This window comes from Thunnus albacares, chromosome 12 (assembly GCF_914725855.1).
Source record: "Thunnus albacares chromosome 12, fThuAlb1.1, whole genome shotgun sequence".
NCBI lineage: Eukaryota > Metazoa > Chordata > Actinopteri > Scombriformes > Scombridae > Thunnus > Thunnus albacares.
In genome coordinates, this window is record NC_058117.1 from 16,230,100 (window position 1) to 16,244,691 (window position 14,592).

The window sequence follows — 14,592 nt, forward strand, 5'->3', positions numbered from 1 at the left end:
AATATACCTCAACATTAAACAATATGCTGAGGAATGCTTTAAAAATACACTCCGCTTGACCTAAATTCAACATCAAATGAAACATGATGATTGTATGCTTATCTCTTATCAATGTTGTTGGTGGTAATCATAGTTTCTGCCTCTGCCTGTCTGTGTCTCTCAGCTGTCTGTTGTATAAGCATGTGGCCATGGATGGGTTTAGCTTTGTGCTAGGCTCGCAGGGAATACTCTCCAACCGGAACGGGCGCAGGAAGAGACAGGCTCGTGTGCGACGTCCTACGCCAGATCACCCTGAGATGGCTGCTCTCAATGGGAGACAGGTGGGAAGGCCTGGAGTTATATTACAATACAGTTAATAATTTACCAGAGTTTGGTTTCAGTATTGTAGCAATCACTTTTAACACATAAAACACCAAACTATATAACAGACTGAGGTCCTTGGGCAAGTCACGTGTTCCAAAGTCCAGAATGGAACCAGGTTATTGGGCTTTTGGCACTGGGACTATGGAACTACCTGCCCAATTAATATCTAAATGTTTTAGATTCTTTTATTTAGAGTCTTTGAAAATGCTTTTATACAATGATGGCTTTTTACTGCCCATATTTCTTGTCTTTTTGTTGGAGTTTAATTGTAATTGTTGCATATGTTCCATGTAGAGTCACATTGTATGTTCTTTTATGTGTCCTGTAGTCTCAGCTCCAGCTCAGTCTACGTGTGCCTCGTCCTGGTCTATATGCTCTTGTCCTGGAATATGCCAGTGAGGTGGACAGTGTCCAGAATGTCAACATAATCATCAGAGGCCAACCAGGCAGCCAGATCCCAGCCAGGGCCAACATTTACAGTTGTGCCTACAGGTGAGTCCTGTATTTGTTGCACCATCTTATAAAACAATGCTTGTATTTTATTGTTAATGCCAACATCACAGTCTTAGAATGTTGCAGAATATGTATTTTTTGAAGCCGTTTTTTGTTGTAGCTTTTTGTGCCGGAGTGTGGCGGTGGACATCAATAATCAGGTGGCAATGTTGCAGCTTACTCACAAGACAGAACTTGTACTGCAAACTTCCACAACCTCGTTCCTGCTGGTGAGGGAAATGTTTCCACAGAAGTATTATCATAGCTTATAAATGAGAGAACTGAAGACTTTTTTTAAAAAAAATACATTTGTTTTTGTCTGTAGTACAAATTGTATGCAGTGCCTGCAGAAGAGTTCTCCATTGAGTATGTGGAGCCCAAGGTGCTATGTGTCTCCACTCATGGCCGCTTCTCTGAAAACAGGTAATTCACACTGAGTATATCCAGTCGCATGTCACAGTCACACAGAGATTTTTTTTATCACCCATCAAAGTAAGCTGCAATTTAGGTTTAATGTTACAAGACTAGACCTTTGTTTTGTGCTTTTGTTTTGGAGTATGGAGAAACACATCTGTTTTCCAGGTGTGTTTGCATGCATTCCTCCAGCCAGGCAAGGTCACTCACCTGAGGTTGAACTTAGGGTCAAACCCACTTTCACTCACCCTAAATGCCTAAATGTACTCTCACTCAACACCTAATGAGCAGGTTAGATGGTACACTCACACATGTGTTTACAGCTGTCAGAGTGCAGTCCTGTCATTTACTGTGCAATTCACCCCCAGACAGTTTAGAAAAGAGGTTTCCAGAAGGCCAAAATATGTTAAGAAAGAAAGAGTTAGAATTATCTTGAAAGCAATGGTAAAACTTTTAATTAAGTTTAGTTGACTCACAAATAAATATGGTTGCAAGGCACAGACCACAGTGATGGTTTAATATGCAGTCGACACTCTGTGTATGCCTTTGCGTGTTTGTGCCCTTGAGCAAGTAAAAGGTTTTCCTTTGCATTTTGCTTGGGTTTTCCTTTTTATTTTGATTCACTTGATTATTCAGATACTTTTTGACACTTTTCCTATTTGACAAAACTATTGCTTCCTTGAAAATATTTGACACAACATTAGAGATCTTACATATGTGGAAAAGTAAAGATACTAAGAGTAGAACAGGTTTTGTTGTGTACTAAGACCATTTATAAATCTGGGGGGGAAAAGCACATTTGAAGTAAGTTTTGATCAAATATTGGAGAGAAATGAGGAGGAATTAAGATGTAGAATCAAATGGAAATAAGGAAGAGATGCAGGAGGAAATGCCAAAGAGTGTTAGTTTGAAAAAGTGGAACATTCATTAAAAGTGTGCGAATATGTAAGTGTTTGATGTCAGAATTTCTGAATATTGATGAGTGAGAAGATGTCAAGATTCAAAAGAGGATTGGTGGAGATCATTGTTATTAAAAGGCTTTAAGTAACAACATCTTGTTGCTGTTTAATGTTTCCAGTCGGCACTGTATTCCGAGGCAGTTCAACAAGCCCACTTCAGCCTGGATTTTGTATGCAGCCCGTGATGGGCAGCTATCTTCTACACCAGCTGTTGCTCCCCGGCAAGTAGAGTATGAAGATGGGAGACGGAGACGACAGTCAGGGGTGTTCACTGTCCGTGACCCTCAGAGGGATGGGGTGCTGCTTAAATTCCCTCAGGTATCAGAGTGAAAACCATACCACGTCCTTACAACCTTGTTGAATAATTTGAGCTTTTCTGGAGTTGACTGTGCTGCTGGGAGCTCAAGACATTCGACAAGCAACCTTTGCCCTGACATTAATTTTCCTTTTCATCATGACTGCATGACACTAAAGTTTCCTCATTATTCCCTTTCAGACGGAGATCAATTTCAACCCTGAGGTGCCCCTCCCGGGCAGGTATGTGGTTGTGGTGCGTTATCACCAGCCTGAACATATCACCTTCCCTGTGGAGGTCCGAGTGGATGCAGGGCGTGACTGGAAGGGTGAGTGTGTCTGAGGTCCCATCAGATAGCATTAAAGAGTTTATTGGCTCCTAAGCGTATTTATTCTGGCAGTGACTGGGAAAACCTCCTCAGAGAGGGGGGAGGGGTTCCTCCTTAAGAGCAGATTCCCAGAACTCATGACAAGATGATCAAAGGTCTTGGACACATGTGCTCATATGGCTTCAATGGAGAGACAAATTATTGTGGAGTTTGCTGACATCTCTTTTCAATTTTCTCCTAATCTTTTACTCTGTTCTTCTCTTGCAGGTTCAATAAATGCATCTTTCTGCCCTTCAGTCTCAGGATGTAGAGAGGTAGTCATTGCTGACGGGCGTGTGGCCCTCGACTTTGACCGGCAGCCCTGGCGGCAGCCGAGCATCTCTGTTATTGTGCCACCTAGGAAGACCCTTATTTTGGTCAGTGGTTTATGTGATAAGTCAAACACTGCCTAGATTATATTTACCCACTAAATGAAGAGAGAAATATGGAAAAAAACATTTACTTTTGTGTAAAGTCTGCAGGTTTGAGGAGTCTGTATTTTGTACTTTAGTTGTTGAGATTGAGTACTTGGCATGCTGAGGTCCTCTCTTCTCAGTGTTATGTCATATCCCCCAACAACAACAATGAAAGGACTGTATTCTACCTGGCAGCTACACACAGTTTTATAAAAGCTAAGCTTCCAACTTCTGCAAGGCTGGAAAAGTTTGAGCTCTGCTTTTCTGGTGTTCACTCGCTTTACTTTTTTGTCTTCAGACAAGATGAAACAGAAAAATGTGAATGAAACACTACAGTCCTCAGTTTACTAATTTTCTGCATCTATTACAAGAATAATGCATATCAAAGTGGAAGATTTTATTGAAATTTTGTGAGCTTTTCATTATTTGTTATGATTTGTATCTTTGGACAGGATTATATCATGTTGGTTCCTGATAGAAGTTACACCCCTGATCTCCTGAAAGAGAAGCTGCTGGATAAATCTGAAGATTTCATACAGCAATGCAGAGGAGAAGGGTTCCATATTGAGTAGGTATCCATCCACCATGGCGGTAAAACAAGCTGGACTCAAATCCATTTGAAATGGGACTTTAAAAATTTGATAGGTCACTTATTTTTTTTGTTTGATGAGCCCTTCCTTCTTATAATCTGTGATATATTGATTCTTTCTTAGTCTTTTTTTCTTTTTTTTTTTCAGGGCAAAAATCTGTTTTCTCAGCAGCACCAGTATACTATTTTTACAGTAATAAGATTTGCTAAAGCAGATGTTTTTGTAAATAGTGCCCTCTAGCTGTGATGATTGAGTATAAAATCACAGCTGTGTTTGATAGGTCTGCTTTCATTTTCCTGTCCCCTCAGCCCCAGAACATCTTCTCAGTTCTGCAGAGACTCTGCCCGCTCACTTGTAGCAGCTTATAATGATGGAGCTCTGCCTTGCAACTGTGACAAATCCGGCTCCACAGGGACCACTTGCGATCCAGTTGGAGGACAGTGTCCCTGCAGGCAGCATGTCATCGGTCGGCAGTGCACGAGGTGTGCCACAGGATACTATGGCTTCCCCTACTGCAGACGTGAGTGAACATATGCCAAATAGAGTGTGAGGAGTTAAAATTTTTGGCGTATTTTTATGTTGTATGAAATTCGCCTAATGAAATCCCCTTTCCCTCTTCAGCATGCGAGTGTGGCAGTCGATTGTGTGATGAAACGACAGGACGGTGTATCTGCCCTCCTCAGACAGTCAAACCAGCCTGTGATGTGTGTCAGAGTGAGACTTTCAGCTATCACCCTCTGCTGGGCTGCGAGGCCTGTGAATGCTCTCCAAGTGGCATCAGAGCAAATGCAGGGTCTGAATGCGATCGTGTCAGTGGACAGTGCAAGTGAGTGGAAACTTACTATCAACAAGCCTGTATTAGTGAGATTAGTTAATTAAACTGTGTTTTACAGCTTGTAGTTTTTTTGTTTCTTGTGTAGTATACTAACAACCAGGGCTGTACATAGATGTATTGTCATATTACAGAAATTTTACATAAGTTAAAACAAAAACATTCTTCACAAGAAATTGAAAAAGTAAGAAAGTAAATAAGTGAAATATACAGATTTAACAAGAGAGGACATTCTCTTAAAAACTTAAATGTAGTGACAAAAGTCGTAAAAGACCCGCCAGTAAAATAAGTGTTTTAAAAAGTCACCCCTGGGAAGAGCAGTCTAAAAAAATCTTTATTTATATCACTATAAACTGAAACTCTTTCTATTTATGCTTATTTACTGACTGATGAGATGTCCCTTTATGAAAAAAGTTGCATAAACTTATAATTTCTTAATGATATATTTTTTAAAAATAATTCTTACTTATATGATTGTATCATTTCTTTGAAATCTATAGTACTGCGCGAAATAATGGTTTGTCCCTTACAGATAAAAGTTTTCTTTCACTCCCTCATTTTTGAGTAACGAAAGAGGCCTGCAGCTTCTACACTAACAGTGAAAGTGAAACATATCACCAAACCACTTAAAGTAATTAATGAGGGATTAGTTCACAGACCAGTCATGTTGACAGATTGTCTTTTCTTTCATGCATCTTTTCACTTTAAGCTTCACCACTCAGTTAATATAAAGCATTAAAGCATAAAGAAATATGGAGTAATGCGTACAATGTGATTACTGTCTTTGCCTGTACACAAAGAGCTGTTCCAATACAGTTCTGTAAAAGTGTAAATGAACTGACTTTATAAACTTATGAACCTGATAAAATTATATTGTAAATCACATCCAGAAATTTACTAAAGATAATGTGTCTGTGTGTTTTTATGTAGCTGCAAGCCTAGGATTAGTGGACGGCAGTGTGATCGTTGTGCTGCAGGTTATTATCGCTTCCCTGAATGTGTACCATGTGACTGTAAAAAAGGTGGTGTCACACGTAACGTGTGTCACCCAGACACTGGGAGGTGTCTCTGCAAGGTGAGCTAAATATGCCAAATAGCTGATTTAAAAAAAAACAGCAACTCTCTTGTTCATTTTTGTTTATTCCTCTTGCCTTGTTCTGACTTTCTCTCCATCATTGCTGCCATGTTTGTAGAGTAATGTTGCTGGTGTGAGGTGTGATATCTGTCGGGATGGTTCCTTCTATTTTGACCCCTCCAATCCTCATGGCTGTACCAGTTGCTTCTGTTTCGGAGCCACTGACCAGTGTCAGAGCTCCAGCAAGCGCAGGGGGAAGGTGTGTTTGCTTTCACTGCATGTTCATGAATGCCTTTGGAAATGTTATGCCTGCAAAGCTTTCTGGGTGATAGCAGTTATGTGGTACACAACATTATTTGTTTAATGAAAGCTGAACATACATACAGATGTTCAGGAAAAGGACCTATGATAGTATAGCAGATCATAGTATACATACCATAGTGATTTTGCCGGTGTCTGAGCACATTCTGTGGTGTCCATCAGTTATTTATTCTGGTATCATCTAACTAACATCAAGTCTTGTTGCTCTGATCTTCAGCTTGTGGAGGTATTCTTCTGTTTTGAACATAAATGACTGTATAAAGATATATATAGAGAGTTTTAGGTTTTTCCCTTTAACTGCTATATAATCCCTGTTGTTAGTTTGTTGAAATGCGTGGCTGGCGTTTGGAAAGCCCCGACCAGGGGGAGGTGCCCTCTGTGTTGAACTCAGCCAGTAACACAGTGGTGGCAGATGTCCAGGAGCTTCCTCCTACAGTTCGAGATCTACACTGGGTGGCGCCACCGTCCTACCTAGGAGACAGGGTGAGTGGATGAAGGGACTGAACATAATGGCAGAAAAAAGGCTTGTGTCAGTAAATCTTTATTAATGTTTAAATATGGAACCAGATATTTGCAGAGTAATATCCTTTAATTCATAAATTGAGCCCAAAAAGGCAAGATTAAAAGAAAATTCAATAATTTTGGGGACTTAGTCTGTGTTCCATATTTTACTCACTGACATAGTTGTTGAGATCTGAGGATGCAGCAACATTACTGCTATACAATTTATCCTAATTATTTAAATGACTTATTTGGAAATGAAAACTCCTAGCTCTATTTTGACCTAATCGACTTACTGTATTTGTGCGTACACTCAAGTTTTCAACGTAGTGGATGAATGTAATGGACATGTAGGTACTGTAAGAATGCATGAAAACCAAATTTTCCTTCAAGCAATATAGTGTTTCTTTCTTTTCCCTAGGTTTCATCTTATGGTGGTTATGTTACCTACCAGTCCAAATCCTTTGGCATTCCCAGTGAGGGGATGACTCTGATGGACAGAAGACCTGATGTCCTTCTAACTGTGCGTAGAATCATAGTGCCACCAATTTCTTCTCTCTCTGACTTCTTTTTTTCTTTTTCAGGTATTACTTACTGTATTTATTCATCTCTGTATTTCCCTCTAGGGCCAGGAAATGACCTTGATCCACATGGCTCCACAAGTCCAATCTCCAGACAGACTGTATCAGGGCAGAGTCCTGCTTGTGGAGGTAAAGAACACAATTGTTCCTCTGTTTGTTTTAAGGTCCAAAGTGTCTGTAGGCAGTGATGTTAATTTAGTCCCATAATACAGAAGTGTTGAGTGGGATGAACTTCGTACTTTTCTATTCTAAAAGCCTTATCAGTAGTAGGGTTATTAAGTTCAACATGTTGATCCACTAGCAGTCTGTCTTTTGAACTGTAAGATATGTTTGTTTGTTCTGGTGGTAGTAGTGCTAGAGGAAAAGTCAGGGGGTCACCAGAGACAAATAGATATATAGACTAAAGACATCAGGATTCATCCATAGTTGACCGTAAATATTCCTACCAAAGTAAAAGACAATCTGGCCAGTAGCTGTTGAGATATAGGTGTAGGGCTGATAACAAAATATACTGTATAATTTTACATACCTCTCAAGTTTTATACTATATTAAAGCCAAAATATATATATCTATTTGAGTTTCCCCTTACATATGTCTCAGGATTAGTACTCCAATAACTTGTCTGTTGTTTGCAGGGAAACTGGCGCCACGCTGGCACCAACAGGCCTGTGTCCAGAGAGGAACTGATGATGGTCTTAGCCGGTCTGGTGGATCTGAGGATCCGAGCCTTGTACTTTACTCAGAGCCAGCGACTCAGTCTAGGACAGGTGGGCTTTGAGGAGGCCACTAACAACGGGACTGGTGGTCCTGGAAACACTGTGGAAAATTGTTTCTGCCCGCCTGAGTACACTGGAGACTCCTGTGAGGTGAGGAATTAAAAGGCCATTAAATATCCCTTAATAGCAGTAGACTCTTTTTTTTTTCTTTCTCAATAACATGATGTAAAGATTTGTTGATACATATCAGAGGATTGTATGTTTATTAAGTTACAACCTGTATGCCCTTTTTTAATTGGATTTTTTATTGAACTTTATAAGTTCATATGTGAACACAAACACAACTTGTATGATGGTGAATCCCTTCTTGGGTGTGGACAAAAACTTGGGGGAATCTTGCTTTACTGATTTTCACAACTTCCACACTTTAAAAAAAAACAAAAAACATTAATACTTCCTCCATGCTGACAAAACCTTCACCTGAAAGCTATATAGGAAAAATACATGGAAAAAGAACTAGTAAAAGATGGTGACAGGCTGGGGAGATAATGATAATTTTGTCAGAAGCAGAGAATATAAGAAGCAGGGTGGAGCAAGTGTTGATTGAAATATCAATCTTGTCATCTTTGAGGAGCGGGACCTCCTCATACTTTTCAGGTGTCCTGACACGTCTGAACCAAGTAACACACCCTTTTCCTAGAGGAAAAATTCATCAGCTGAGGAGCCTTGGGTGGAATGTACTGGAAAATACCAGCCGGAGAGCTGTGCAGCCAAATTGTGTAGCCCGAGGGTGGGATGTGATGCACAATCACGCAGACATAATATTAGTGATTATGCAGCTATAATCACTGGCATGGCTACGGCTCACAGAAACGTAGAGCAAACATTCATGATGTTGTTGCTAAGGAGAAGCTTTACTTCTATTATGTATTATTATCTATTACTTTATTTTATTCTGGGAATGGTACTGACTTTACTTAGTGTTTTTGTGCCTCTCAAATCTGATCTGTATACACACATGATTCCAGCAGTTTTGCCCACAAAAGCTAATTAAAAAGAGAATGGACCGATCTTTAATTAAAAGAAAGAGTTTAAAGAGTTTTCATGTAACTGAGAGAATTTATTAGTGGGGAGAAGCAGTAATAACAAGAACACTTTAATTAAATATTTTTCTCATTTATTTTCTCGGAGTGCTGTTACCATAGATGTGGTTCTGTGTACGTGAGCCATTGTGTGATTGGGTGTGTTTAAAGGAAGTTGATTATATGGGCCCAGAGGGGATATGACCAAGCGCCTCGCCTTGATACATGGGGTGTGGCAGCTGGCAACATACTGTTACTCATAAACCTGAGTGCACCTACAGTTTGTGTGTCTGTAAGCAGACACACCTAGTTGTGTCTGATGTGTATTTGAGTAGCATGATTTAATCGTGAGTTTATGGTCTATGTTGTCTGAAGATGTCTGAATTCCCCTCTCAGTCATATATGCTTATACAAATGCTGTTCTAAAGCACACACACACACACACACACACTCACACACACACACATACACACACATACACACACTCACATATATATACTTTATTATCACTTTACATACGTTGAATGTTGTACTGGCTAATTCAAGTAGAGGCTTTATCAACACACCCTTTGAGCTATAAGTCAACACATTTTCTCTTTTCACAAATGCTAATAGTGGATATCTTGCCACATTTGTCTGTCTGGCTGTGTCAAGCAATTCTGTGTGTGTGTGTGTGTGTGTGTGTGTGTGTGTGTTTGCGGGGGAGACAGAAAAAAGGAGTGAGAGATCATGTAAACACCTGCATGTGTGTGCTTGTGCGCCTGCATACACTCATGCTGATGTGCAGCACTGACTCAGGTAGGACATGGGGCGTGTCCTCTTTGTGTGCGTGTGTATGAGTGAGCGTGTGTGTTTAAGAGGCTGAGGCAGGGGAGAGTGGAGCATTATTTCACACAGACTAAACGTTAGGAATGTTAGATACGTGTATGGATAGACATCGGAAGAGAGGGGTTCTTTTACAGACCCTGTTATGGGGGACTTTGATTGGACTATGCTTCGCTGGGCCCAGACCCTTCCATAGACGGGAGCGTCCCCGCTACGCCAGGCATAATGACAGATGGACTCAGAGGATACAATACCCTTCGCTTCATGACCGGGGAAATCAGCGGATAGAATATCCGTCAGTTAATGACCAAGGAACCCAAGAAATACGCTACCCGTCAGTACATGACAGAGGACAGACTATTCAGTATCCTTCTCTCAATGACAATGCCGCCAGTTCTCAGATTCAGGTAAAACTGTGATGCATCTTATCATTTAAGAGATATTACTGTAGCTCAAGTGCAGGTTATACTTCTTAACATCTCAAGTGTGGATTGTTGGTGACTTGAAGACTGTTTTCTCTAAAAGCAAAGGACATGTTTTGGCTCTTCAGTGTCAATGTCTTAATGACATTCAATTCATGTCAAGTTCATGGCTGTGTGCTCTACAAGTACTTTTTCCCACACTTCATGACACCAAACAGATCATCCTTTGTAAATGGCAGGCTAAAGCTGCGGAAACATTGCTATGTTTAGGCAAAATAAAACTAATGCTGTGTTTGTAGCTTATTGGTTAAGCTTAGATAGTGTGTGGTGATAATTGGTATTATGGTACACATTTGTACATGATATCATTCCGAGTTGGATAATAATATGACAATATAAACCGTAAAAGGGTAGAAATTGATGTAGTTTTAGCATTTATAATATTAATTATTCTGGTTATATTTGGCTGGATCTTGTAACATAATGTTGCTGATTAATGAGCAGGACTACTCTTTGGCAACAGATTCTTCATTGAATTTCCAGAAAATGTACTATATCATGATATGTATTAACTTCACCATCTAAAATAACACACAGCATAGCATAATGGAAGGTTTTATCTAAATTTCCCACCTCTAATATCATAATTGTTATAATAACATAATAATACATAACATAATATACTTTGTCTCTTGCCCTTTTAGCTATTTTGTATATTCAAAGGGTATACAGTGGTTTCTGGGTATATATGAGGTACAGCTACACTAATTTAAATGATGGTATACATGTCTTTATATTTGTGTTTTGCAGAAATGTGCTCCTGGATACTACAGAGCTGCCAATGGACTTTACCTGGGCCGCTGTGTGCCCTGTGACTGCAATGGTCTGTCGGATGAGTGTGAGCTCAAGACAGGGAAGTGCCAGGTAAGAAACTCTCAACACACAACACTCATGACCATAAGTATATGTACCTACAAGCACCTAAAAGGCAGAATGATTACATCAGTCCAGTTGACTCTGTGTGTGAGCCACAGTTAAGTCAGAGTCTAGACCTATCAGCTCCAGGGTACATCTGTGGGCACACTGTTGCAACCCAACCCTGCTTGTTTGCCTGTAGCTATGTGTTTTTTTTTTATCACCACATCTGAAGCACTGTTTGATATAGTTTTCTGATTTCCCGTTATGGGCCCCCCTCTCTCTCATTATTCTCCTTGATGGGAGGATGAGCCTGAAAACATTTTAAAATCTCATCCATCTCTGTTGTATTGTTTTTATTGTTATGCAAGACACTCAAGACCGGGCCCATGTGTGCAATGCACGTGTTGATCCACACCCTAGCAGTTGAACACGCTCTCTGCAGTGAGCATCAAATTCTTGGTGGTTGATTGGCTTGCTTCAGTGTAGGAAAAGACTTGATATCTGGTTTAGTTCATACAGCACATCTACAATGTTTAAGTCACAAGTCTTTTAATAATACATTATGTGTCATTTTCAGAACTGCCGGTATAACACAGCTGGGGACAAATGTGAACGCTGCAAAGAAGGTTACTATGGAAACGCTGCTCAGAGGACATGCAGAGTGTGCCCGTGCCCCGTCAATGCGCCCGCAAACAGGTGCGTGAGAAAAACAGAACACCTCCAAATAGTTGTACCATAATTACATGTAAATTTGTATTTCAGGAATTAAATCTTAATCTTCCTATCAATCTGCAGTTTTGCAGTAGGTTGCAGACAGGTCTATGGAGACTTCCAGTGTATATGCAAAGCAGGACACGCTGGAGACAGATGTGAGAGGTAAGTGTCTTTATGGACAGATTATTTTAACATGCCAGGAGATGATATTCAAATACTGTGCAAAATAGATACTCTAAAAGGTCTTAGTTATTCCTATTTTGTCACTTATTCTATCTTATTTATTTCTCTTTCTCATAGGTGTGCTCCTGGTTTCTATGGTGACCCACTAAAACAAGGAGGAAGTTGTCGGCCCTGTAAATGCAACGGCAATGGCAACAGCTGTGATCCCAGGACTGGAGGTTAGATTCTGTGATTGTCTTTTGAAGCTACACATTAATACAATCAATTCAGTCATACTGTTTTTGAAATTCTATACATCTAATAAATATTAACCTAATGTCTTTTTTATTGTTTCTGTAGTTTGTAAGAACACACTGGAGCCAGGAGACACAGACACAGACGAGCAATGCCAAGGTGAATAGACAAAAAATAACTGAGGTTTGACTCTGTAACATGCAGTTTACAATATATAGGGTAGGTTCCTTTGTCAACCAAACCCTCCTTTCTTTTCCAGAGTGTGATAATTGTGCTCAGACTTTGCTAAATGATCTGGAGAAGCTGGAAGATGAGATGGGAAGGATCAAGGCTCAGCTGGACAATGCTTCCGCCAGTGCCTCCTCTCAGGACAGGCTGAAGAAGCTGGAGAAGGCCGTGTCAGACACCAAGGTAACATTTCAGTGTACTGTAACCCTGCCCGCTGACTCTGAAGGCTACAGAGAAACACCTGCAGAGTTCCAGATTATGTGTAGACACAATAGCCAAGACAGACTTCACATGATGTCCTGATGCCAAATGAATAGCCACAACAAGCACAATGAGATCCATAGTTTTTTTTTATAATTTTCACACTCACACATACACACAAACAGTTTGATGCAAGGATGAGTGCACTTATGCGAACGTTCCAGATTCCTGCTGATAAGCAATCTCAGTGAATTTTGTCCCACAGCCAGTGTGTCAACATGAGTTAGAGACTACACCGCTGGAAGCCAGTGTTTGTCGTACCAACTTGTCATTTCTCATTCCCTCGTAAACTCAGTATTACATCCACTTCATTTGAGTGTGCACCCTTTGTGCATTCATGAGACACAAGTAAATATTTCCCTCTGTGCTGTTTTGAAAACAGTCCCTATCAGTCTCAAGCTTCAATACACCACTTACAGAATCTGAGTTTGACATCATGCAGCTTACTTTACATTTATGTGCTCTTTGCAGATTCTTGTGAGAAAATTCAGCTCCTCTATCAACACCCAAAAGTCCAGAGTCAGCCAACTGGAAGATGACATGGGCACTCTCTCAGATGACATCAGCTCCCTTCAAGACAAAGTAGGTTGCTGGGGAGAATGCCTAGCACAGTAGTTAAATGAAATCAGCATGCAATGATAAGTGTGAGAATGTTTTTTTAAATTTTTTATTTAGGCAGATGAAAGGGCCGCTGATGCTGACAAGGCAGTGGAAGATGTTGAAAAGACCCACAAGAGGGCTAAGGATCTGGACTCAGATATTCGAAACGTGCTCAAGAAAATCCAAGGTAAAATGAAAACTCACAGTAAATTCAATGGCAGCACAGCTCTTTTCTGTCTTTCATCTTTCTTTTGGCCCCCTGCTCTCTTCTGTTCTCTGCATTTATAATTTTATATTAATCTAGTTTTGCAATATAGGTAGTATCTTAGCCTTCAATTAAATTTAAATATTTGCTTGACTGTTGGCATGTTTCTGTATGTTCGCAGCTCTTCTTGACCAGCTGAAGGAGGCAGGCACCAGCGGTGATACGCTGCCCAATGAAAACCTGGCTAAAATGCTAGAGGACGCTCAGCGCATGGTGAAGGAGATGGAGAACAGAAACTTCACCCCCCAGAAGACTGCTGCTGCGAAAGAAAGAGACGAGGCCAAGAAACGTACGATATTTAGTCTAAACTTAGCCAATAAAAACTTGTGAAAACAGTGAATTCCTCTAAGACCTTCATGAAGAGCAAACCTTTCCAAAATTGCAGTACTGAACTGGTTTTATTAGATTAAATTTTTTAATCTCTGAGGTCACTACTTTGTTTTAAGTGTGAAACATTATTTTCAAGGTATGAGGGATGAACCTAGTCTAATGTATTCTATTCTGTTCTCCAGTGCTAGACTACATCAAGGCAAATGTAAGTAAGCAGTGCGACCAGAATGAGGCCGCAGCAGAGAAGATTCGGGGCCTTCTGAAGGATTACAACGCCAAACTGAAGGACCTGGACGAGGCTCTGAAGGAAGCAGATATCTTGGTGAAAAAAGCCAACACCCAGAATGGACTTAACTCTCAGACACTGGGAGAGCTGCAGGTAATGACACCTAAATGAAACAATTAATCAGTTACGAAGAACATGTGTTCTTGTGGGTTAATAGTTAGTAACTTTGCATACAAACTACTGTGAAGATCATATATATTATTTTGTTTCTGTTATTTGTTGTAAAAAATAGTTGAATAATCTGTATAGTACATGTCAATTGTAAGGTATTATGTAAATGCTATAACAGTTTTTGCTATAGTCGTTACACAGGTGTACTTT

At 40.1% G+C, this 14,592-nt stretch overlaps 1 protein-coding gene across 3 annotated transcripts in view; it reads left to right on the plus strand.

Moving 5' to 3' along the window:
* Positions 1–14,592, plus strand: part of LOC122994104 (laminin subunit alpha-3-like) — a 56,165-nt gene that overhangs the window by 28,343 nt on the left and 13,230 nt on the right. For all 3 annotated transcript variants that reach the window (XM_044368612.1, XM_044368609.1, XM_044368610.1), the window contains exons 25-50: positions 164–320; positions 692–855; positions 977–1,085; positions 1,181–1,278; positions 2,348–2,546; positions 2,725–2,851; positions 3,119–3,267; positions 3,759–3,874; positions 4,205–4,416; positions 4,518–4,722; positions 5,659–5,803; positions 5,922–6,062; positions 6,446–6,607; positions 7,047–7,148; positions 7,252–7,335; positions 7,843–8,073; positions 11,063–11,176; positions 11,748–11,866; positions 11,966–12,046; positions 12,185–12,285; positions 12,407–12,460; positions 12,561–12,712; positions 13,262–13,372; positions 13,466–13,577; positions 13,777–13,944; positions 14,168–14,364. In XM_044368612.1, the coding sequence (XP_044224547.1) occupies positions 164–320; positions 692–855; positions 977–1,085; positions 1,181–1,278; positions 2,348–2,546; positions 2,725–2,851; positions 3,119–3,267; positions 3,759–3,874; positions 4,205–4,416; positions 4,518–4,722; positions 5,659–5,803; positions 5,922–6,062; positions 6,446–6,607; positions 7,047–7,148; positions 7,252–7,335; positions 7,843–8,073; positions 11,063–11,176; positions 11,748–11,866; positions 11,966–12,046; positions 12,185–12,285; positions 12,407–12,460; positions 12,561–12,712; positions 13,262–13,372; positions 13,466–13,577; positions 13,777–13,944; positions 14,168–14,364 (3,610 nt within the window). The remainder of the gene's footprint in view (positions 1–163; positions 321–691; positions 856–976; positions 1,086–1,180; positions 1,279–2,347; positions 2,547–2,724; positions 2,852–3,118; positions 3,268–3,758; positions 3,875–4,204; positions 4,417–4,517; positions 4,723–5,658; positions 5,804–5,921; positions 6,063–6,445; positions 6,608–7,046; positions 7,149–7,251; positions 7,336–7,842; positions 8,074–11,062; positions 11,177–11,747; positions 11,867–11,965; positions 12,047–12,184; positions 12,286–12,406; positions 12,461–12,560; positions 12,713–13,261; positions 13,373–13,465; positions 13,578–13,776; positions 13,945–14,167; positions 14,365–14,592) is intronic.